Here is a 25,035-nt window from a genome sequence, read left to right on the forward strand (position 1 = left end):
TGGTTGTGCTCCTCGTGCCGCTGGCTGCTGTTCGGGGCAGAGTGAGGCCGTGCTGGCTCTGGACTCGGGAGGAGGATGCTGTTCTTGAGGAGAAACGTTCAGTTTCCACAGCGATGCCCTTTCCGTGAGCAGACGTTCTGGGAAGCAGAGGGGCCTGTGGCGTGGGCCAGGGGTGCTGTTTGGCTTCTTGACTTTGAGGCGGACGTCCCAGCGTGCTTTGTGGTTGTGGACTTCACAGTTTTAAGATTTGAATGTGAGCCTCCAAAGTGGGGGCTGCCGTCAACCGTCCCCATCAAGTACAGCAGATCAGCATTCAACCTGAATGGGACCCTGAGCTCCACCGGGGGGCTCAGGAAGGTGCTTGATTCACCTGTAGTTCGCTGGAAGGGCTTTTTCAAGTAAGGACAGGAAAAATAGGCCAAGTTCCTTTTAGAGGAGGGGTGGGGAGGACACCCAGAGCCTGGGGGTGCTCCGTCCTGTTCTGCACTCAGGCCACCTCACCTGTGGGACAGGTAAACCTGGCTCTGCAGGGAAGGCTGCACATCATAGAGTCTGGTAAAAGAAGCCGTGATGCGCCCCTCTGTCCTGCAAACCCTCGTTAGAGCCCTGCAATGAGCCCCCCGTGGCTGTGAGTCAGCTTGGCCCCAGCAAGACACCCTCACGGTTCAGATCCCAGCTCTTCCTGAGCGTGTCCTGGATGGAAGACTCCAGTGCATGGGGCTTTCTGGTCTGAGATCCCAAGTGGGAACAGTGGTGGCATATTCCAGCCCATTGCAGACTCCCACCTTCCCAGAGAAAACACTCGCAGATCTGTGTTATGTCCACAGAGGACTTCTGCTCCGTTCAGAGCTCTCAGGCACCAGAGTCCTGGCCGCGTGGTGCTTCGTGAACTCAGTGCTGGTGTTTAGCGCCCTTCATGGTACTATTGCACTAAAACGTCGAGTGTGGATTCTGCTTTCTCTTTACACGGCTAGGACTGTGTGCCGTATTTAAATAATGTTACAGATACTGTCTAACTTTGACCCCAATTAGTAGTGTCCCCAGATGCTGGTAGAAGAGAACCCTGGGACTTGGGGGGGCTGCCCCTTAGGATGCGGGGAGAGGCTGAGGGGCGGTAACCGTGGCTGGGCCTAGATGTAATCATGGCTCACTCCCACCTCAGAAGTCACAAGCAACACAAACAGTTGGCTGTGGATTTGTTCCAACAGCTCTTAAATCTGAGTGGTGAATATTGGATAAAAATGTTGCCCGAGTCTTTGTAGGGAATGTTTGGATACTCAGGGTTTAGGTGGCAAGAGGTACACGCTTTGGTCTTATCAATTTTATGTGATTGAAGCCTGGGCCAACTCATAGTAATTTTCTAGCTTTTTCTAATCAGTGGGAAGAACAACTAAAAAACTGTACTCAGTTTAAGACATTGCAGTGCAGCTGTAGAACTAGACGTGGAAAGTATGGACTCTGAAGAGAGGTTTGAGTAGTACAGGGAATGAGTGGCCAAAGAGAGAGGGTGTTTATTCTGAAAATGTTGTTAGTGTCAAATTTGTTTCCACAAAATGAGCTGTGGTTTGAAAGTGTCAGGTATGAAAGTTTGCATGCTCGTGACAAGCAGGGTACATGGTGGTTTTGAAGCCGCGTGGCAGGCCCCGCTCTGCCGCGGGTGTTGTACGGAGTCGGTGCAGGAGGTGGGCCGGCCCGGGTGCCACAGCAGAGGTGAGTGCGCTCTGAGGTCAGTAGCTTGCTCACTCGCTCGCTCGAGTTGTTGAGCTGCCCGCCACATGACTTCATACCGAGACTGGACGTGTCCTGTGACTCATTATGTTGCTGCACCAAAAATGCTTTATTTTCTCCTCTTACTTCTCTGAAGATAATTGTTTTCTTGGGAGTTAGATTGCATCAGGCATAGGAAATGTGTTGTTTTAATTAGAGCATAATGTAATCCTGCACAAATTGAGAACATTCATTAGGAGAGAATGGGGTCCTTTGCCAGCCAAGCATTTCGGTTACATTAACAAGGATGTAAATCGTATCTCTTGGGTTTATTCGGGGATTCAAGGCAAGATCAACTGGGATAAAGGCAGTTGTATATAGGCAGGGTATTTTTCAGTTAGTACACCTACCACTTCTGGGACGTGTGGTTGGTGATGATTGCTTGAGCACTTTAAGTTGCCGGTGGAACAGAGTAAGTGGTTCATCTCACTTGGTCTTGGAAGTGGGGATGGTGGTTGGACAGGAAGGTGCTTGTATTGGTGCTACGAATCGCAGACATTAAGTGGCATTGGCATGGCAGTTACAGGAGAGTCTTGGTCTAAATCTGCGAGAATTAGAACCAGTCAGGAGTGAGTCATATTTCAGTAGTATGAAAGTACAAATAAGCAGAAATCCATGTGTCTGGGTAACTGTGCGTGTGTGTGCGTGAGTGTGTGTGTGTCTCTACTGTATTCTGAATTACTGGACCCTAGTTGCAGGTGCTGAAAACATGGGAGTAGAAGCGTAGGCAGGAGGACTTCCCCGTGCGAGGAGTTGAACCGTTGCTCTGGTTTCAGTCACCTCTTGCTGTACAACAAACGGCTTCAAACCTTGGGGCCAACGACCACAGCTGGTCATTAGCTTCGTGACTCTGGTTTCACTGAGGTTAGCGAGTGGTGGTTCTGCACCAGGTAGCATCACTGGGGTCATCTGGAGTCTGAGGAGGGTTCCCTGCTGAGGGCAAGCTCCCAGGGCTGGAGCTGGGCCGGCTCCTGGCTGGAGGCTCAGCGAGGCCCTCTCCTCTGCGGGTTCCCCTCATGGTCCTGGGCCGCACGGCATGCTGGCAGGGGTCTGAAAGGCGATGTAACCGGTGTTTGAGAACTGAGGCCATTGACCCTGCTTTCCTTGACGGGTGGTGTGGAGTATCTGTGCCATGATGGTGGGCCGGGAAGGATGAGCTGTGAGGTTGACTACAAAAAGAGTCGTGGTGTCTCTCGGCATCCACTCTGCCCAGTGTGGCTTGACTCTGTGCCCTTTAAGGCAGGGCCCGTGTTGTATACAGGGAGGGGCCCTGCCCACGTGCACGGGAGGCCTGTGGGAAGTGTGGGCTGCGGGGGCACCTGTGTATATCTATGGAGATGTTTATCGGGTGATTCATTCAACACCCTGCCGCCCCCAGAAGTGACCCTGCCTGTATAGGCTGATGGGTTGGGGGTTAGTCTGTCAACACCAATGTCATGACCTCAGGCAGACAAAGCCCACCCATGTGGCGTAAATCCACATTGAGAAAGTTTGTGTGATTTATGAATGGTGTGCTTTGTTGGGGCAGCTCAGCTGACGATAAAAGTTGAGTGCATTTTTGTAATTATACGTTGTAAAATAATTATTGAACTATTGAAACAGTATTAAGTTTTTTTATGCATTAAAAGAATTTAGATTAAAAAATTTTTTTTATGTTTTTGAGAGCGAAAGAGAGAGAGAGAGAGTGCAAGCAGAGAAGGAGCAGAGAGAGAGGGAGACACAGAATCCAATGCAGCTCCAGGCTCTCGGCTGTCACCACAGACCCTGATGTGGGGCTCGATCCCACGAGGTGGGGCTCGATCCCACGAGCTGCAAGATCATGACCTGAGCCGAAGTCAGACGCTTAACTGACTAAGCCACCCAGGCACCCTTAAAAAATATAGATTCTAAAAATTTATACAGTTTCTGAGATTTTTAAAAATTCTAATCATCTCATTTTTGTGGGGAGTTTAAGAAAACAAAGCAGAGGCCTAAACATACATTCACAGGACTAGAAATACCCCAGAAGAAGCATGTGTGTGTGGGTAGCTGGCCACCGCCGTCGGCTGACCTCAGACCCCATTTGGAGCTCTGTGTCTGCAGCTCCTCTCTGCCTGCTGGGCTGTTCCGCACCCAAGGACAGCACCCATTCTTGAGAGGGCACTGGTGCCTTTTTGCTTGTAGTTAATACCAAGTTGTTATTAAAGACCAAAACACGACCCAGAACCAGAAGTTAGTGGTCACTTTGACCTTGAATATAACACAGCAGGGTCCCCATTGTATACAGATTGCCTTGAGAGAGCTGGCCATGCCTCGCCATCCGGAGCAGCATAAGGAGTGCGCCATCTGCCCACAGTGATTCCGGCCTCCCTTTCCGGAGCCGGACGCGTGCTTTCTCCTGTATTCGCAGCTCTCTTGCAACATTCCTGGTGAGGAGACGAGAGTGCACTCGGGAGCTGGGTGAGCGTTAATACCTGCCTCACACGTGGGGCTCAGGGGGTCCCCGGCTCCTCCTCACCTGTGCGGGGAGGGGGGCCAGGGGCCGGCCCTCATGACTCCTGAAGCCCCATCCTGGCCCCAGTTCTCAGAAGCCCACGAGCACCACTGTCAGTACCGTGGCAACGCGACTCCTGTCCCCTCATCTCCACGTGTTCGCATGTGATTGTCGATTTTCTTGAGCTGTGTTCTCATCTGTGCCATCTCTGTCCTTTCTAGTCCTACCGAAGTGACTGCTCTCCGAACTTCTGTTGAGGGTGCGATGATTTAAGCTGTGGAAGCGTAGAAGGAAAGTAAGGGACAAATGCGCAGGGCCTTTTCTGGTTATGTGTGCGTCGAGTGGGCGCTTGGGCTCAGGGCAGAGCTGTGAAGACGCGCCATGCTGCTTCCTGATGCAGGCCGCGCGCAGCTTAGGGTCTGGATCCAGCAGATTCAGATTCAGGAAGATACAAACTCTCCCTCTCCCTTTGGACCCAAAAGTCTGTTGCTAGGCAACATCCTGTGTGTCGAGACATTCGGATCTGGGTCAGTTATTTCTCTGCATGGGGGAGATTTTCAGCCACATGAGGAAGCTTTAAAGTCTTGGCCTTTGTCCATGTTACTTAGCCCACGTGTTGCAGAATGGGTTAGTGCTGTGTCAGCTAGGTGTGTGCTGGGTAACGGGTTTTATGTTGTTAATGGTTGGAGTTAATGCTGTGAGATGCGTATGAGAGCGCTGGTAGATGTGTAGAAGCTGACCGTCATTCGTTCCCTGGAACCCCTGGAGAGTTCTGTGTTGTCCGTAATGACAAACGTACTGTGCACACGGTTCCTTTACACTGAAGTGAAGCGGCGCAGCAGGAGCCTAGGCGCCCCCCACTGTGCGTGTGATGCGACTTCACCAGGACCCGCTGGCAGCAGCTGGGTGCTCTCCAGACTGTAAACCTCTCTTGGCTTCTTTGGCGTGTGTACTCCTCCTTAGGCTGGAGAATAAATTTCCGTAGCTTTCAGAATTTCTTCTGTGAAATGAGGCCTTCTAAATCCAGCTGGGGAAAAGATGAGAAGAGACAGAAAGTTTTCAACATTTTACGTGCATGACTTTTTTTGTGGAGTGGATGAGAAGAAGTGTGTATGTATAGATTGTATTTAGTATGTGTGCAGGTATATGTAGAAGGTGTGTGCATGGTAGGTGTGGGCGCGAGTGTACACACAGCTGTGCATGCAGGTGTGTGTGTGCAGGTGTGCAGAAGGCCGCAGTAGTTGTGTTTGTGCATGTGTGTGTGCAGAACGTGGGTACAAAGCAGGTGTTTGTGCAGGTGGGCATGCAGTAGGTGTGTGTATGTGCGTGCACGCATAAGGTGGGTGTGCAGGTATGTGTGCAGGTGGGCGCACAATAGGTGTGTGTGTGCACGCAGAAGGTAGGTGCATAGTAGGTGTGTGTATTTGCAGGAGGCGGGTGTGTAGTAGATGGGTGTGTGCAGAAGGTGTGCGCTCAGGTGTGTGCGCGTGCGCACGCAGAAGATAGGTGCACAGTAGGCGTGTGTGTGCAGAAGGGGTGCGCTCAGTAGGTGTGCGTGGGATGCTTTCCTCTGTAGCAATAACAGAATGTTGTGTTTCTGGGAGGCTGCAGTCCACTTCGGATGGCTTGCCGCACCGGGGAGAGCAGTCCCCACCTCACATACAGTGCACACTGTGTCACTTCACTTCTAATAAAAACGTTCCATTCAAGAAAATATGTTCCTGCGTTGCAGGCCAAACACAAACAGAAATCTTGGAGAACCTAGGTAGGTCAGGGAATCAATCCCTTATGGAAAGCCTTCTCTAACTAGACATGGTGGAAAATGTGATTTAAGCCATAAAGGCCAGAAGCGAAGAGTTTGGTGTTGATTAGTTCCAAAAACATCCTAGAAAAGTCACAGAAACAAGTGTGCCTCTCCTGTTGCCTGGTCGAGGAAGCCCGGCCGGCTGGCCAGCCCCAGCTACGCACCGAGGCTATGGGTCCGTCACCGTTTGTGAGGCTGCTGGCCTGGGCGGGGCAGCGGGCTGGGGCCACAGCGTTCCCCACTGCTGGCTTCACCTGGTCTGCAGGAGGCCTTTCGGTCCCCAGCATAGGCTTGTCATATGAAGCAAAATGGACTGGCTACAGGTAGGCTAGAACACCCAAGAACCCGCCCGAGAGGGTGTTGGTATCTTGTGAGCAGCACAGACAGGCATTTTCAGACTTGGTGACGATGCGTCGGTGGTGCGGGCTCCTGCTTAGGTCCGTCGTATGTCCTGTGACTGTCACAGACAGGGCGGTCTCCTGCCAGGCAGTGGTGTGGGTGGGAAAGTATTATCCTGTTTCCCAAGAGGTTGGATGAGGTGATTATTTAAATGTGACTTTATAGTATTTTATGAAGCTAAAGTGTTGTTGTCTTTGAGGGGCTCAGAGGAGTTGAGGCCGAAGGAGCTTGATAACACGCAAAGGCACTTCCAACTGTGTGGGCACACTGTGTGCAGGCGGAGACCTCCCGGTCCTCTCTGAGCCCCTCCGGTTGGATCTCACATCAGAGTTTTGTGACCAGTCAAGGGAGGGGTCTTCAGATCAAGGGCAGACCTTAAAATCAGTTTCAGATATGTTTAAAAGATTGAATCAAATTGTTTTTTTTTTTTTTTANCGGATGCTTAACCGACTGAGCCACCCAGGCGCCCCGAATCAAATAGTTTTAATACCATTAGATCGACAGATTTTTTTTTTCATTTCTATTGTTTATAGCTTTTAGTACAGTATCACGTTTTCTGTTTTTAAAAAAAAATTTTTTTAATGTTTATTTCTTAGACAACGTGAGCAGGGGTGGGGCAGAGAGAGAGGGAGATATAGAATCTGAAGCAGCTCCAGACCCTGAGCTGTCAGCACAGAGCCCGATGCGGGGCTTGAACCCACGAACCATGAGATCACGACCTGAGCTGAAGTCAGATGCTTAACTGACTGAGCCACCCAGGCGCCCCCCCTGTTATCTGTTCTTAATGATTACTTATTGATGAATGAATTCAGTAATAATTATTCCAGATTACCTTTTAGTTAACTGTAAGATGCACAAATGGAAGACATTCCCAAACGTTTTTAAGCTATTTAGAAATGGAACATGTATTCACTGATCATTTTAATCATGAGTAATAGCCTGGAAATGTGTAGAAGTTTACTTATTTAAAACTTACAGCTCAGTAAGCTGAAAAGTCGTGACTTCTGATTAATTATAAAATTCTCGTTGGTGGGATCCACCTTGTGGAAATTTTTGTGTATAAGGGAGATGTGGTGATTTCTTTGGGCTTTAATGTCAACGATCTTTTTAATGTGTCTGTTTCTCGCTAGGGAGCCTGCTGTGTCGTGGTTGGGCATGTCCATGTGACTGGGTGGGCAGCTGGGGCCCATGGCCGGTGAACCTGGCTGTTGGGCTAATGGCGCAGAGCAGCTAGGGAGCATGTAAAGGGTTCTTTAGGCCCGAGAATCCTATTCCAGGAGCCGTCCCAGTAGGTGACATCTGCCGAGAGGAAGCCAAGTCACCACCGCAGTTCCAGGAACGGAATTTCTGAATTTCTGTTAGTAGAATGAGGTGGGTGGAAGGTGAGACTGAAGGTAGGATGGCCATTGATACCCCTGTCATTGGACAGAAATTTCCCTTCTTCCTCGTCAAAGAGGTTGGGAATGAAAGGGACACCCATTAGGACATTTCATTCCTCTCTTGATCAAACCTGGCACTTGCCTCATGCAAACTTAGGTGCTCTGACTGGCCCTCTTGCATGAAACCCAAGCCCGTGCCCCCACCCGCCCTGTGGAAGGCGAGAGCTTAGTGAGTGGAGAATGTGCCAGGGAAGTCGGGCCGGGAGGGCTTCCGTCGGGGTGCTGTTGGTCTTCAGGGTCTGGAGACCTCGGGAGCACGTGGTCATCCCATGGGACGCTGAGCCGGGAGGAAGCAGGACCATTGAGGACCCGCTGCTGGCCATTGTGGCAGTGAGAGGCACGCCACGAGCTGAGTCTTGATGGATAAGAGTTAGGAGCCCAACTGACGTCACCCTGAGCCCTTGAACCATCACATGACAAAGTTACTACAGAAGAGAAAGTTTTCAAGCACAGTAGAAAGTCACACTTTTTTTAAAAACCCACTTTGAAAGTGAATCGCTGAGTATTAAATCCATTTTGTGTTCATGAGGAATCTTTGATCTAGAAATCCTGGATCCATTCTGACCAGGGTGCCTGGTTAACACATTAAAAAGCTGCTGCTTTACCGGGGAGTTGAATGACTTAACAGAATCCTACACTGTTTAACTCACTTGCGCATCTTGGGGACCTGAGGGACAGTTTGAATGCGGGCCCTTTTCTCCTTCCTCAGGAGTCTGTGATGTGCTGTTGTCCCGCTGACGGAGGGGCTGGGCAGACAGGACCGCGCAAGCCATGTCTGCATGTACAGGAAGCTTCATTCCACTTTACACAGTTCAAGAGGAGAGGTCAATTTCTGACCCAGTAACACATCACAAAATCAAGGTGGTTTCCACCTTGTTCTGAGCAGCCAGAAGGGTTCCTGGGTCCCTCTCACACAGGTGATGGGGGACACCTGGAAATGCGTGGTGAATGCACCACCTTCTGTCTTGCCTTCCTCTGCGGACTTGTACATAGTTCAGAGTGAAACAGGGTGACACGCCGCCAGGTTTGAGTAGGAGAGCAGGTGTAGCGTCAGAGACTGTCAGGTGTGTGTGTGTGTGTGCGTGTAAGTATAAGAGGGAGACGGGGAGATGAGCCCACTGAACTGGTAGCTGCTCTGTGCACCACACACGTTAAGGGGATGGAAAAATAATTGAGGAAGTATTTTCTCGCTTGAACAAATACAGTCCCTTAGTTTTAAAATCAGGCCATTATTTCATGTTGACTCCCAAAGTAAAACAGACAGGAAGCTTGTAAAGTGCCCCAGACTGATTTTTAATTCTGCTTTTTCATCTGCTCCTCTGAGCCCATGCATTTGCTCTCACCAGCGGGTTCTCCCTTAATGTTTCTGTGTCATGAGATGTACACAGCACTCGGCGTTAGGGACAGTCCCACGCCCACCAGTGAAGGTTGGCTGAGCTCTGAGTTGGGTGTTCTATCTGGAGAAGCCTGGAGCTGTGCATGCAGGTGAGTTTGGAATAGAAGCCTGTAGAAAGGTAGCAGGAGTGACGGTGTGGGCTCACGCTCTGGTGATGGCTGCCGCTGCTCTTCCACAGACGCAGTCACTCCCTAGGAGTGGTGCCAGCAGAGTGACAACAGACCTCCTGGGCCACACGCTCAGACGCAGGTCGCCAGCTGCTGCACGCTGGGTGGACCCGTGGGATGCAAGGGTCTTGACCAGGTTCTGAGAGGGGCCCAGTTAGTGGGCGGTTCGCTGAACTGTGAGGGAAAATCTTGACTCCTTAAGTACAGGCTTTCGTGGTGTAACCAGCGGGTGAGTCTTTCTGAGAAAATTGTCTTCTGTTTGGGGGCACGCTCTGTCGGCATTGAGGGAGACAGGGAGAGAAACCGGCAGAGATCAGAGGTGTTCCGCCAAACGCCCTGTGGCTGTTCCCTCCTCACCGCTAAGGCTGAGATGGCAAGGATTTAGCTAAACAGCTGTTCTCCTTAGGTCCTCCTCAGCTTTTCAGAATCCCGAGGCTTTGAGGGTCCCAGCCCCGTGTCTAAGTTCTCAGTCACACCCACGTGATTGGCTCCGGCCATGTGGTGCAGGGTGGCCAGGCAGGAGTTGACGAAACTGTGCTTGAAGCTGCTTCTGTTTGTTTGTATTTTTACTGGCCTGTGGGCCTCGGACAGAAGTTAGCCTCGGAGGAGGCTGCGTTTCCTCTGGGGCAGAATGCAGCTCATGGTAACAAACAAGGTGACATCTGTCCAAATGACCAGTGCTGTGGACTCGGCTGAGGCCCCTGCACAGCCTCACAGGCTCTGATGGTGCTGCTCACCTTTAGGGGGAACCATGGCTGACAGGGGCTCTTGTGATGACTAGAACGTCACATATGTGACCCTGATAGCTACCGGCAGCGTGCAGGACGTCCCCAGGAGAGGACACACTGGGGAGCAGGATGTGGACGTCCCTGGTTATTGGCTGCTCTCCTTTGGTTCCACGTGGCTTTTGCCAGTGCGGGCTGCAGGGGAGGGAGCCCAGGCTCCATGTCTTCCCTCTGCCGACCTGCCCCCGGCCCGGGCCCAGCTGCACCCTCAGCCAGGGCCCGGCTTCAGCTGCATGGACTCACCTTCAGGTTTCTCCTCCCTGCCATCCAGTTATCTGTGGTGGTTTCCCGTCTCCAGAGCACGGCCGTGATGTGGACACAGCCCACACTATGCTCCGCGGAGGAGCACATTGTAACGTAAAACGGCACCTCGCTCCCCGTGAGCATCTGCACGCTCCTCCCCAGAGGCCACCCACCACCCGCCAAGTGGGAAGTTGCCGTTCGGTTGGTATTTGACTCGGAGAAAGTTGTGAGAAATTTTCTACACCTGAAGTTACACGTTTGCGCTGCGTGTGATGCCTGGTGTCCATTAGTCTCACGTCAAGTGTCCCGTTCAGCCAGGCCGTTCTTTGTCGGCATGAACAGCAGGTGGTACCTGAGCCGTGCAGATGATAGCGCTCCTCTGAGGGTGCGGGAGATGCCCAGATGCAGATCCTTGTTCCTGCTGAGTTGTTCAGGGTCAACCCTGCAGACCCTGGGCCACGTTGAAAAGGCCAGCGTCCTTGCCTGTCTTCCGTTGTCCACTTTCTGAGCCCTGGAGGCTAGAACACGGTCTTGCCATCAGAGGGCTGAGACACATGCTCTGTGGAGCCCCTGGTCAGCGTGCTCAGACGGAGACCTGCTTCCTGGAGGTGGGTTCAGGGTCTTGCTGGAGATGTTTTTTCCTAAGTTGAACTTGAGATGTGTGTAGGCGAGGTCTTTGAGGACCATTGAAGAGAGCACAGTGTGTGTCTTCCATTTAAAAGTCCTAGAAAATTAGCTCCAGCAGGTCTCAAACCCAAGGCTAATGTATCAGAAGTGCCTCTGGGTCCATTGGTGGGTGTTTTCTTACACAGCCTTCTCTGAACGTACCCACAACGCCTTGGCTGCCCTCTCACCGGCTGGCCTTTTGGTGATTGGACAGTTCTGGAATTCTGTTTCCTGAGGACATCTTTCCCATGTCACTGGGAGGAAGGGGAGGTCTGTTCACTGTCTGTCCCTATTTGTGTGCAGGCGGCCGTTACTGCTCCCATAGACCCTGAGTTCTCACCGGCCTGGGAGCTGTTGGCCAGACAGCTGGACCCTCTGCCTGAAGGCCGCACCGCCGTCCTTGGTGCACACGCGCAGGCCCTGTGTCGCCCTCCTAGAAGGCCACAGGTCACACACGCAGGCCCTGTGTCGCCCTCCTAGAAGGCCACCAGTCACATCTTGGGGTTTCACTCTCCTGACCTGATCTCCAAACACCATCACACGAGAAGCTATGGCTTCAACATAGGGATTGGGGGAGCAGGGGAGACAGACATTCATCCTGGAGCACCGGGTCTTTTCCCAGAGAGGATGTGGGACGCTGTGACAGGTCGGGGGGTTTGTGGCTGCTTGTCCTCAGACACTCGCTCGCGGGACAGTAATCCTCTCGTATCTCACTTCCTCGCCATGGCGTTCTCAAACACTGCCCCCAGTGTCCCGGGGGAGGGCTCAGGCCCAGCAGGGAGTAGGGTCCTGTCAGCTTACCCTGTGCTCATCTGGGGAGGAGCAGCCCGTCAGCATGGTGAGGGGGCCTCTCCTGCAGGTTATCACAGCAACGGGAAATAGGTCCAGAGGGGCCAGTTCTTGATGGGAAATTGGAATTTGACTCTTTAAGAGACCGCCACTTGTTTTGTCCTGATCTTGCCAGATTTCTCACGATCGTATTTAAGCAACACGAGCAGCTTCAGATTCTCACCAGTGTCCTTCTGACCTTGTCGGCAGCCTGGCCCTGCCGTGCTCTTCCCTGTGTGCTCGGCCAGCGGCATCTCCTATGCGCTGACCCCTGTACCTGTCCGCATGCCCAGGGGACCCTGTCCCCACCACCGGGGAGAAGCCTATGGGCTGGCTCTATGAGAGGGCTGGGAAGGCTGCCCTTGGAGGCGCCTGGAGGACCTGGTCACCTGCATGTGAGCACCTGGCCGGGGGGGCGGGGGGGGTGCACTGCCAGCACCTTCTCTGGAAGGAAGCTAAGAGTTCTCTGGAAGGAAGCTAAGAGAGCTGACCAGGTGGGCCGGGGCATGGGATTATGTGATTCATCTGAGGGTCTGAAGGTCTGAGGTCTGTTCCTGAGCTATCACCCCAAAATTAGTGACCCCCACTGTGTGGTTCAAACAACAGAAATGTGTTCTCTCATAGTCAGGAGGTCTCCGGTCCAAAATCCAGGTTCTCGGAGCTGTGTTTCTTCTGGAGGCTCTGGGGGCATCTTGCCTGCTGCTCCTGGGAGTGCCAGGCATCCTGGGCTGTGGTCGCACCCCTCCATCCCTTCCTCTGGGGTCTCGTGGCACCCTTCTTCCCATGTCTTGGCCAAACGTCTCTCTTCTTACGAGGAGTGGTACTTTTGGATTAGGGCCCACCCGCCTCTGACGTGACTTATGCTTATAGCTTAATCTCAGCCTCCCAGGCTCTGGTTTCACATTTACTTATTTTTAAAAGTTTATTTATTTTGAGAGAGAGCATGCACAGGGGAGGGGCAGAGAGAGAGAGGGGAAGAGAGAATCCTAAGCAAGGTCCGCACTATCAGTGCAGAGCCAGATGTGGGGCTTGATCGCATGAACCGTGAGATCATGACCCAAGCTGAAGTCAGACACTTAACCTGCTGAGCCACTTAGGCACTTCTGGTTCCACATTTATAGGTACTGGAGGTTAAGACGTGGACATTTGGTGGACACAGATGGACGCACAGCATCCACGTGCCCCAGTGGTGTATAATGAGCTCAAAGTCTGCACCACGGAGCCAGCTGCTGTGTGGTGGCGGCATGGGGGGAAGTTCTGTTGCAGTGAGGCCTTGGGGAGAGGCCTGTGCCTCCCTCTGCCCCCCCGTCTCCACATGACTGTCCTTTGGGGAATATGAAGGGACACGTAGTGGGGGCAGTTTTGTGTGCGCCTCCTGATGCCTGATGTCAGGGTGTGCTTTGGGACTGGGCTGTGGGGATGCAGCTGCCTCTGGACCTGCTCTTGGAGAGGGAAGAAGTGCCGTCCTGGCCACCAGGGGCAAGGGGTCACTCCCTAAATGTTCTCTGCTAGGGGTGCGGTTACCTTGCTCGGCAGACAGATCCATTTCTGAACCTTGCTTTTCAGAACAGAATAAAAATGCTGTGTTGATTGAGGCCACGTCACCCAGAGATGCACATTAGTGGGCAGTTTATGGTGTGTGTTTCCAACCTAACGGACTGTTTGCATCTACGTGCGGACGCAGGTGGGCCCGTGAGAGGCACCCGTCCCCGTCTTGGTCTTTCCCTCCAGAGCCTGAGAGCCACACCCTCCGGGCCTTCTCTGGCTTCCCTGGAGCCGCGGGTGTCAGTCGGCATTCGTAGCTCCTGTAAAGCACAGAGGCTTTAAACGCTTCCTGTAGATTTGAACTCAGTAGGAAGATGGCATCACTCCTTCTGGTTCTTTCTTACACCACACAGTGAGCACAGTAAGAACTTTCCTTATTCGGTGCAGTGAGTTCCTAAATTAACAAAGTGACCAGAGCTGCAGGGGCAGGGGCATGGAAGGGGGGCAGAAGCAGCGTGCGAGGCCGCGGCTGCCGCTTCAGCTCCTCACAGTCCTGGAGTGTGCCGGTGGGCGGGCTGGGGGCCCCGGGCACCCCTCCCTTTTCCGAGCGGGTGTGACTTCACTGCACTGAGTTACGCATCACCAGACACATGGGACTGTCTTCCGTTCCGTGTCTCCCACTCCCCACCCACCCCACGCGCCCCTTCTAGGGGCCTGGAACACAGGGGAAAACCTGGAGGTCTTTGGATCTGACTTCGGCTGAGTTATTACCCTTCCCTCCCTCCCCCCGACCCCAGTCTGCTAGGAGGTTTTAAGGCACATGGTTAAGATTCGTTGCCAGGACTGCTGTCCTGTCTGGGGCGATGGGGATGAGCACCACGTGTCTCCACAGGGCCGTCTCTGCTTTATTGTGCTTTCCAGGGTTTGCTTTGTTTTCTCCCCAGATTGCGTTTGAGGTTGAGGCTCCAATGCTGAAACGAGCCGCAGAGCCGACGGCAGAAACTGCTCTTACTGCTGCTTGCTGCCTGGCATCTTTCTGTGAGCCGGGTCTGGATGCCGTCCCCCCGGCCCCCTCCAGCCCTCGGGCCTCTGAGAAGTCTTTGTCAGCAGGTCCGAGGGCGACCCCAGAGCAGCGGTGTCCGCATCTGCCTGGGACTCCCTTCTGTCAGTGCTCATTTCTGACCGTCTCCTCGGGGCGACTCGATGTATGAAAGCACTCAGAATGGAGCCTGGGAAACAGGAGTGTTCCCATCAGGCTCAAAGGCTTAAGAATGATTATTTGTCTCTGGCGTTTGCTGTGCAAACGTATGAGAGAGATTTACGGCTGGTGGACCTCCTGGCCATTGGTGCTTTGGGACGTCCCCAGGACAGGCTGACAGGCCTCGCTCTCAGTCCTTGATTTTCTGTCATGAGGAAGCTACTTCTTGACAACGTTTAGTGTTGAAAAGGCTGCCCTCTTTGCCTCTGTTTCCTTAACAAGTTGGATGGCAAGAACAAGTGAATGACCTTGTGTTCCAGGGAACCTTTGGATTTCTTGGCCTGTCTTTGTTCCTGGCCACACACACAATTAACTGTCAAAAGAGGATCTTTTGTTTTGTTTCATCTGAGCACATTCTGGGTTGGATTTAGAATTTTGTATCTAAACATTACTGAAAAGTCCTTGGACTTCTTGTGTTTATTTTATGGTTGTAGCTGTTTTGTATGATTTCAGTGGGTACTAAACAGTCTCATGGTTGGCACCACATAGAGGGAAACCAGATGGGTGCACTGCAAAACCCAGTGCTCTCGGATCCAGGATTCCCTGCGTAGGCCGCTTCAGACGCATCCCCTATACCATTAATGGTCCCTCATCTGACAGTGACTGACCCTGCCTCACAGCTGTGCAGGGGAGAGCCCTGTCGGTGAGGCCGCGAAGGCGGCAGGTGCCTGTGCTCTCTGTGGGGTCGGGGAGGGGGCCACTCCCAGGTCAGCTGCAGGCTGGTGGCCTGGGAACTCACTGCATTCCTGTTAGATTTTCCTATGTTCCGGAGCCTGGAAAAGGCCACAAACCTCAAGCCAGTGGGAAGGAGCTGGGAGCTCACCTTTGGAGACCTCCCGCCCATTCTAGGGGGTGGGAGGTGGGTGGCGGCACTGGGCTCTCGCCCCCCAACAGAGCAAGGATGGACTGTGCGCTTGCAGTGGGCTCGTGGTGGGGTGCCACTGTGACCCGTGTGACAGTGACATGTGACCTCATTTTTGCTGCCCTTCATTTTAGACTTGATGTAACTAGCCTTTATTCCTTACCAGTTTGAAAGCAAGTCCAAATGTACACCTTGTATCTCCACCTACTGTATGTTCGGGAGGCTGCTGGAGCTTTGAGCTGCTTTCAAAGCGTACAAGGCAAGTGAGGTTCTTGGGTGATGGATTTCTGTAGTGTTCTTTTATTTTTACCCATTTCACATGCGTTATCCTAGTAAATCACAGCCACCGCGGGGGCATGTCACAGAGCGGAGTGTCCGCTGCCTCCTGGCTTCCTCGTGAGTGGCTCAAGCTGAGAGCCTCCCTGAGGCCCCGTGGGGCGGCACCTGCCAGGTCCTCCCCCTCAGCCTTCGTCTCTGTGCCTCTCTGTGTTGTGTGCCCTGATACTGGCCTGCCACACGCTGATCATTTAGACCTTCCTCTGCCCTGACTGTGGCCTAGAAAGGAAGGGTCCTGCACCAAGCCCTGCTCAGTGCAAGTGGCTCACTCTTTGATTGTCAGACAGCACTACATAAAGGGTGAACTGACCCTCCAGCTTGACGGTCAGTGGGTTTCCCTCCTCACGCCACGGGGGTGCCCGCCAGTCAGTGGTCATGATGTGCCCTCTGTGTATGAGCTCATGGAGGTTCTTTGGAACCTGCTCTTAATAAATAGGTACCGATGGCTGGGAAGCCAATGGTCTGTAACTTGGCCATCCTCTGCTCTGACCTTCTAGACTTCCTCTTCTTCCTCCTCCTCCTCCCCGCTTCAGCAAGCCGAGAATGGACTCTGCCGCATAGGTCCAGCACTGAAGTGGCCTGACCGCGCAGCCCGGGCTCCTCCTCACCGGCTCATTGATGTGAGACGAGGCCCCCTCGTCTGCCTGCTGGGCTGCGCTGTGACCAGAAAGCCCTGGGAGTCCTGGCTGGCTGGACTTGGGAGGCAGCTCCCTATGGGCAGGGCGGTCTCCTGCTCTTTCCTTCTTGTGTTTTTTTCTCCCTTAATCTCCACTGAAGAGAGCTTTTCTGAAGTTTGAGGACTATGCACATTGCTCGTGTGTGGCGACATCTCTCCCCCAATGCTGGAGCCCCGGCCGGGGTGCCAGTGTGTGCGGAGGTCAGCCCGTGGTGGGGGATGTCCCCCTCGAGGGGCTGAGCATAGCCTCGGAATGAAGCCAGTGAGCAGGGCCAGGCCAGGGTGGTGGCCTCGGTCCCCAGCATTCAGCGTGTGTGAAGTGGGCCCGGAAGGCGCTCTGTGATCCGGGTCTCAGCTTTCTCCGCACAGCTTTCACCGCAGCTGCCCAGCTCCCGATGCTGCCCCTGAGCGGCCTTCCCGTCCCCTGCGGTGGATGCTGTTCTTCCCCCAGAGAAGCTGTCTCCCTGCGGGACTCTCGCTGCCCTCCCCCGCCCACCCCGGAGCAGCGCTGCCTCCCTTTTTCCGGGGGCATCGCAGCACCTCCTTCTGGCCACATCCCCAGCCCTTTGCTTTGAGGCTCCTGCGGGTGAGGAAGGGCAGGGGCGCTAAGTGGCTGGAAGGCCTTTCCCGCCAGTCCTGTGCATATTGGCTCGGACTCATTCCTGACTCGGCTGTCAAAACCAAACCAGTGTGGACGCGCTGAGGAGGTGTGGTGTTTGGAATGAAATCTCAGGTGGAAACATTTTCCGATCTTTATTTTTACTTGCCAGCCAGGCTGGTGATGTGTCTCTTTGGTTATATGCAGCACATAAGATGCTGAGGTTCCTAAAGTTCCGAGTGTTAGGATTTAATCACCTGTGTGGTTCATGTGACAAGTCACCTCATTGGCAATGCTGACCCACAGGAAACCGTAAAGCGCTCTCTAGTGTAAGGTGGTGGCTCACAGCCACAGCCAGAGTAAGACGGAGCCTTCTCTGGAAACAGCCCCAGGACTGCGCGGCTTTCATTAAAACACAGTTGATGATTTGACCCTAAACCAGCGTATTGAGGAATCTTTTATGTCATGCAGCCCTGACAGAGTCATGACTTCATCACCTAACACTTTAGCTCCCGTGTTTCAAAGCGTTGCGTGGTTTTTAAGTTCAGTCCAGGATGCAGCGAAACCGTGCTGGCTGGGGTGGCCTCACAGCACCGGTCTGCTCTTCCGCCTTCTCCCCCTACGAAAGGCACATAAACGTCTGTGTGGCTTTAAGGATTTACCACCAAGTACTTTTCGTCTTTTCTCTGTTCCGGTCTTTTTCCCAGCTGTCGTGAGGCCGAGTTCCTGGCCCTGTGGGAGCCCTTCCCTGAGCCACACACCCGTTCCCAGGGACTCTGCCAGTTAGATGAGAGGCTACCCGCCCTCCCCAGGGTCGCGGGGGGCTGTCCCTGCCATGTGGGGGTTGGGGGGCGGTACGGAATTCAGCAAGACTGAGTCTGCTTGCCGACCGTGAGCGGTCTGGCAGAGGGAAGTCCTGGGGAAGAGGGAACGTGAGTAATACAGCGGACTTTGGTTTTCTCCAGTTTTTTCAAACCTTTTTTTTTTTCCTAAACACTCGTTGGTACAAATGGCTTGTGATAGAAGAGGAGCTGCCGTTGTTGGATCAGCCCTTGGGAGCGAGAGGCCAGTTCCTTGGAAGGAGGCAGCTGAGGAGAGGCAGGCGCGTTGTGTGCATGTCCTGTGGCTGCGGGACCAGTGGCCACACGCCTGCTGGCTCACACCAGACGCTCCTTCCCGCGCAGTCTGGAGGTCACGGGTCAGTGTGGGCCTCCTGGGGCCGCAGTCAGGCTGTCACAGGCGGGCTCCTCCTGGAGGCTCCGGGGGACGATCGTTTCCTGTCTGTCCTGGCCCCCAGGCCTGCCGCATCCTTGGCTCACGGCCCGTCCTCGATCCTCCAAGCCAGCAGTCGGCCGGTAGGCTCTTCTCACACTGCATCTGTGCCCCTCCGCAGCCAGGAAGGGTGAAGTTGACGTGGGGCCACCTGATACCGCAGGATGCCCCCTGTCTAGATGTCCTCACCTTTATCCTATCTGCGAAGTGCCTTTGCGGGTCCAGGACGCAGCCACAGCGTCTGGTGGGGTGCATCTCTCTGGCACAGCTGGCTGGTGTTAGAATATGAAACTGTCTGCAAATGGTTTCTGAAGACACACAAGGAAGAATAGTTAAGAACTTTCCGCCATTTTTTATTCTAAGAGTTGAATTCATGTGTGTTTTCCCAGTGATGGATGTGTTGTTAAAGAAATAGAACTTTGGCTCATCAAAAACTACCTTGCTGTTTGAAAACCACAGACTATGGGGCGCTTGGCTGGCTCGGTTGGGCAGCCTACTTCAGTTCAGGTCATGATTTCACGGTTCGTGGGCTCAATCCCCACGTCGGGCTCTGTGCTGACAGCTCAGAGCCTGGAGCCCGTTTGAGATTCTGTGCCTTCTTCTCTCTCTGATCCTCCCCTGCTCACACTGTCTCTCTCTTTCAGAAATAAATAAAATGTTAAAAAAAATTTTTTTTGAAAACCACAGGCTGTATCCAAGCCTGTCTTTCCCGGGTGGAGCAGCCCCTTCCCCTCTCTGAGTCCCTCACCCTCTTCCTCAGCCCTGAGCACTGCTGTGGGAGGCAGTTGGGCTGGTGGGGAAGCATGGCCATTCCCTCCCTGCTGTGGACCGCCACAGGTATCTGTAGTCTTGTGGACACATAATTTGAAGGGGGTGGGATACAACCCCAGGTATAAACCCCCACAGTTCACGACAGGCAGGGACTCTGCCCTCATGAATGCAAAGCCACGGATGCACTCACCCCTACCTCCCCGGCTGGCCTACAGGGCAGCGAGGTCCCAGCCCACCTGCACCAGCTTGGAGTACCAGACAGGCTGAGTGGGAACTGGGCCTGGGCGCGGGGGTGCTCATGAGTGGTGGGGTCACCCAGAGCCCATCCCCGGGGGCCTCATCTGTCCCCTCTTTTGGGCACGGTCCACAGTGGGATTCCGGGTCTCCTGTCCCCTGTCCCCTGGGGGCTCCCTTCCAACCGTCACCTCCCTCCTGATGGCAGCTCCTTACCCTGAGCTCCTCTCTGCTCCATCTGCAGCCACGGGGGGGGGGGGCCTAACTCCGGCTTGTTTCTGCTTTGCTTCGTAACTGCCAGTGTCCACTGCCCGAGGGCTTCCTTGTGTGTCTGGCTCTTGAGCACTTTGGGGGCTCCTGGAGAGTGCGGGTCGGGGACCTGCCGCCATCTTCTGTCCCCTCCAGGCTGCCTTCAGGGTCTCCCTTCCCAAGAACCTCAGATAGCAGTGATCTCTGCAAGGTGTACAGTGATCCTGCATCTGTCCCACATCCCATGGTTCCCTTGCCCCCCTCTCGGGCACCCTCAGCCCTGTCCCTGGGCTGTGTCCAGTACGTGGGTGTTCGAGGGGTCACATGTTGCACATCTTGGTCACGATGTGCACATGCTTCATGCTCTCACACTCACGCCATACACGCGTGTTCACTTGCCTACCAGATGTTATTCCAGAGTGATTCACAAGACACATGGACCCCACAGTGTGGCCCTGGGCCGTCCCCCGTGATTCACGTCACGGCAGAGTGGCACCGGTGTCCGTGCTGATGGGGGCCTGCTTTGTCTCCCCAGGTGCTGCAGGGCGCCCAGCTGATCGCCGTGGCCTCTTCCGACCCTGCTGCCGCAGGGGTGGACGGCTCGCCTCTCCAGGGCAGCGACATCCAGGTCCAGTACGTCCAGCTAGCTCCGGTGACTGACCACACCGCTGCAGCTCAGGTGGGTCCCGCCCCGTGTGCAGGTGGACAGACACCCTGTCTGAGGACAGGTCCCGGGGCTTCTGCAGCTCTGGACATAGCTGGGGTGTTTCTCCTTCTGATGCCCTCCTGTGAGCAAGGCACACTGCCACGGGAGGCACGTGGTGTGGACACAGGCACCGCTGCGGGACTCTGTGTTTTCTAAGTGTCTGAAGCGGTGAAGGTGAGGAGGTGGGTCTCAGCCCATGTGCCGATATGAAACCAACTCTGGAGATGCTGTGTCTCCGGTAAATGTTCGTCTGTAAGCTTTTGACCCCGCGGAGCCGGCCCCTGGGAACTGCAGAACGACCCAGAGGTCAGCTTCCCCGCAGACAACAGGCTCTGCCCTTGTTGCCCCAGCCCTCGGCCTTGACCCTTTCTTGGAGGCAGGTTGAGGGTCTTTACCCCAGCGGCCCCTCTGCTGGGCGGCAGAGATGCAGGATGACGTCACTCGGTCCTGAGGGCCCTGTCCGGCCTGGTTTCCAGCCTCCTGCCTGGGCGCCTTCCATGTGGCAGCCGAGGGCCTTGCGGGGAACCACACGGGCATTGGGGCCCCAGGTTCCCCTTGCTCGGTTTGTGCGTCCTCCATGCAGTTTGTGCATCCTCCACGCAGTCTGACTGGCTGAGCACTGGCTCCCCCGCTCCCATCCCCCCCGCATCCCAGAAACCACCTGTCGTCTCCGTGCTCCCCCAGAAGCACAGGAAACAGTGTGCACACTTCCCGAGATGTCAGGTAAGGGGGCTGCTGCTTTGGTATTTGACAGGCTTGTGGAGCTGCCCCCTGGTGAGTGCACTTGGCCAGATGAACACCGTGGCCTCTCCTCAGATCTCCTGGGTCTGGGAAGCCAGGCCCGGGCCCTCCATGCCAGGGCGAAGAGCCGGCTGGAGGCCCCCTTGCGGGGACGGCATACTTTCAATTTGATGGGTCGACTGTTTGTGTGAGTAAGCTAGGACGGGTCCCAGACCGTGGGGGTCACTGGCACAAAGCTCAGGCTGTGGGTGGCCCGTGTTCTCAAACCTCGTGGGCCTTCCTGCTGAGCCCAGGCCGAGATCCACCCTGATGCAGGGACTCCCGTCTGCTCCGAGCATGGCCGGCCGGCTCCTGCCTGCCTTCTCGCACACCTGCCGTTCTCTGGGCCCACTCCTGTCCCTCTGCGTCCCGGCACTGAGGAGCGACGTGTTTCTCGATGCCATGGGCCTCTAACGCTCAGAACTGAGGCCCCAGATTTCCATGGGGCCCTCTCCCCTCCCGCACTCCACTCAGGCCCCGTGCTGGTGCTGTGTATGCTCTGTCCTCGGCAGGAAGGAAGATTCTCCTTTGTTTGCCTTGCAGCCTCATGAGGTGATTGCTGAGGAATGGGATTCAGGGGGGCTAGCGAAGGTGCTCAGGGTGACCTAGTGACTGGGTGGCCAGCAGTGAACTTGGCAATCCCATGAGGACTTCAGTTCTTAATCTGATTCACAGCGAGGCCCCAGCTGGCAAACGTGTTTCTTGGAGAAGCCGCTGCCTCTCCTCCTCTCTGCCCCCGGCCGGCCCCCCACCAGGCCACTCCCACGTGGCAGCCTGGGCACTCAGTCCACTTCTGGTGTGGCTTTTGTGCAGCAGTGACCACATAGGCCCACCCCACCCTGGAGATCAACCGAGAAGGGTTGGGTGTGACCAGGAGCCCACAGTATTGGGGGGACAAGGTGGAATTCTCTCTGGCCAGCTCATTGCGGGGGTCTGAGCATTAACTTGTCTGGGAAGAAAGAGCCCCTGCAGGCCCGCCTCGTCCCACGCTGGGTGGCTCGTGACATGCCCTGGGTGGTCACACATGGGTCATTGCACAAAGGCAACTCTTCCCTACTGCCCGGCAGTTGTGGAAGGGCCCAGTGTGTGCTCCAGACGCGGATGCTGTGCCGAGCCGTCTCACTGAGCCGAGGTCACGGTCATTGGACACATTTCACAGTTGAGGAACGCTGTGTCCGTTTTAGCTCTTTGCCACCTTGGCTTCCTGTCTGTGTTCTTTGTCTCCATTCCTGCCTGGCTGGTCTTGGGACCCACTGAATGAGTATGTATAAAAACAGGCCATAGGATGAGGTTCACACCCACTGGGTGTTTTCCCTGTAGAGGATCTCACCTGGCACGGACTTGAATAGTCTGCAGGTTATATAGCAGCAGGGTGGCCCCAGGCCCAGCCCACCATGCTCGTCCCTGGGGCCCACTCCTGCCTCATCCTCGGGGGCTGGCTCTCCCATGGCCCCGCCACAGACAGGGCCACGTCTGCAGAAGGAAAGGGCTCCACTCTTGTAGGATTTCTTCTCAGTGTGCCAGTCAGAACAGGGCCACATACCCAGATTCGCTCCTGGAAGAGATCAGGAGCCCCCAGGAGCCCCCAGGGGCTGGAAGAGCCGTCTAGCTCCCGAGGGGATGGGCTTCTCTTGGGCCGGAAGCCAGGGCGCCGGCCGCTCAGAGCAGCCAGTGGGAAGGGCAGTGAGTGCCCTGGGGCGAGCCCTGGCCTGGGACCACCTGCACAGGCAGGTGCCCGAGAACTTTCTGAATCGTCTGCTTGGAGCCCTTTCTTGACATTTCCTGCCTGAGACATGGGTCTGGTGCTATGTTTTGAGGACACAGGAGAAGGAGGGGTCCTCATCAGAGTGCGGGGGTCCCCAAGTCCCAGACACGTTCCCAACTCATCTGTGCTCCGCCTTCTGTGTGCCTGAGACCAAAGCTACCTTTCTAGTTTTTCAAGGATGGGGAGGAGCTCTCGGTCCCAGACGGGCCTCTGCCCAGCCTGTAACCAGATGTGTGGTCACCATTGCTGTGCCTCCCAGGTTCATGCTCTGGCCGCCCCACGGGCTGTGTGGCTCGTGCCCGTGCCACGTCCATCGACTGCGGGCCCCTCCCTGCCTCCAGGACTCTCCATGTGCCCTGTCCCTTGATGTTTGCATTTCAAACCTACAGCCTTAGTAGTAAGAGCTGCAGCGCCAGTGCCTCTCCCGGGGCTCCTGCCCACCACCGTCCACAGCTTCCTGCCTCTTCCTTCCTTCCCACCCTCACGCCTCACCTCTGCAACCAAGTTTCCTGCCAGGGCAGCCGGAAGCCCACCTCTGAGGGTCCAATCTTTGTGACATTGCCTTTGGCTGACGGCTCAGAAGAGCCTGAAGAAAACCCCAGTCAGTCTCTGTTTTGGGGCTTATTCTGGATGATTGAGATGCACGATCAGGGGCTTATTCCAAGTAGTATTTTTCCCTTTATCTTGAAACTGTGAATATAATTTAAAATCTTTTAAATATATATAGAGCATGGGTTAGAACTTCTCTGGTTAAGGAGGGAAAGGTGACTGCCCCTGAAATGTTTTTTTGGAACATTGAAACAGTTTTTATAAGAAGGTAAAATGGTGACGGAAATTCTCGGTAAATAGGATGGGTTAAGTACTCCGAAGGCATTCCCCAGTGACATGCAGAACTTCGCTGGGCCACAGAGCATGTGTGGGGAGGGTGGTGGGTGGCGTGGGTAAACAGAAGGTCCTGGAAAGAGGGGCCGTGGCCCCTGGGAGAGTCCTGTCCCAGAGCAGGGGTGAACCTAGGACTCTGAGCCCTTTCTAGCCCTGTTGTATGTGTTTATTCCATGCAAGAAAGCCGTTGGTGTTTCGCGAGTGTGAGCGGCCTGGACATGCGCTGGTAGGCCCCTTGATGGAAAGCCCTCCTTTCTCCCCTCTTGCAGACCGCAGACACCCTGCAGCCCCCCCTGCAGCCTGAGATGCAGCTGGAGCACGGGGCGATCCAGATCCAGTAGGCGGGCCGGGCCACCCTCCCGCAGCCCAACCTAAGACAGAGCTGCTGCCGTGCCCGGCACCAGCCCCCGCCGGCCACCCAGTTCTCCATGCACCCCGGTCCCATGGCTTTGCACGGAGGTGGCTGCACATGTTCTGTTCAAGTGCATCTGAAAGCCTCACCACGGGGAGAGTGTCCCAGTCCAGAGACGAGGTGACAGGAGCCGCCACCGCCCTGTCCCGCTGTCGGCGTCTCGGGAAGAGTGGGGCAGCACAGCGCGGAGGCGTCACGTACACGCGGAAAATCAAGAACGACGATATTTTTCTCTGTTCAAACAGCTTTTTTTAATTTGCTATGGTGTTTATAACAAAAAAGAAAACTGAAAAAAAAAGTGAAGTAGCAGAAGCCTTTTGCTGTGTGCTCTGTTCAGTGTAACGAACATAGGTATTTGCAAAAGACGACTAACGATTTTGATGGAAATATTGCTTACCTACTTTTCTAGGGGGGAAATGCTCTCAAAACTGGTAATTATGCATTTCTAATGAAATAAAATGTATTTATGACCACAGCAGCTTTGTGTCCTTTCCTCTTGAGAGATGCTTCACCCTGAGGCTGGCCTCATATTGGGAAGTCACACGATAGGCCCTTTCAGCCATGCTGACACTGGATGTAGGGTCCAAAAGGAGGGGTTGTGGCTATTTCTTCTGGTTCCGTGTAATAGGGCCTGGGACTGGCTCTACCAGATGCCACGTGCTGTGCCGCGGCATGCCGCATCTCGAACACGGTGCCCCTCAGGACAGTGAGCCTGTCTCTACCGCAGGAGCTCCCGCAAGCAGGCTGTGCTGGTGATGACACAGGCCGTTCCCAGCTGCACA

General features: G+C 54.6%; 1 protein-coding gene across 6 annotated transcripts in view; it reads left to right on the forward strand.

Moving 5' to 3' along the window:
• Nucleotides 1-24,728, forward strand: part of BANP (BTG3 associated nuclear protein) — an 88,171-nt gene extending 63,443 nt beyond the window's left edge. For all 6 annotated transcript variants that reach the window (XM_077754107.1, XM_077754108.1, XM_077754109.1 and 3 more), the window contains 2 exons: nucleotides 20,244-20,387; nucleotides 24,111-24,728. In XM_077754107.1, the coding sequence (XP_077610233.1) occupies nucleotides 20,244-20,387; nucleotides 24,111-24,182 (216 nt within the window). In that variant the 3' untranslated portion in view covers nucleotides 24,183-24,728. The remainder of the gene's footprint in view (nucleotides 1-20,243; nucleotides 20,388-24,110) is intronic.
• Nucleotides 24,729-25,035: the final 307 nt, after the last annotated feature.

This window comes from Crocuta crocuta, unplaced genomic scaffold, assembly GCF_008692635.1.
Source record: "Crocuta crocuta isolate KB4526 unplaced genomic scaffold, BGI_CrCroc_1.0 scaffold61, whole genome shotgun sequence".
NCBI lineage: Eukaryota > Metazoa > Chordata > Mammalia > Carnivora > Hyaenidae > Crocuta > Crocuta crocuta.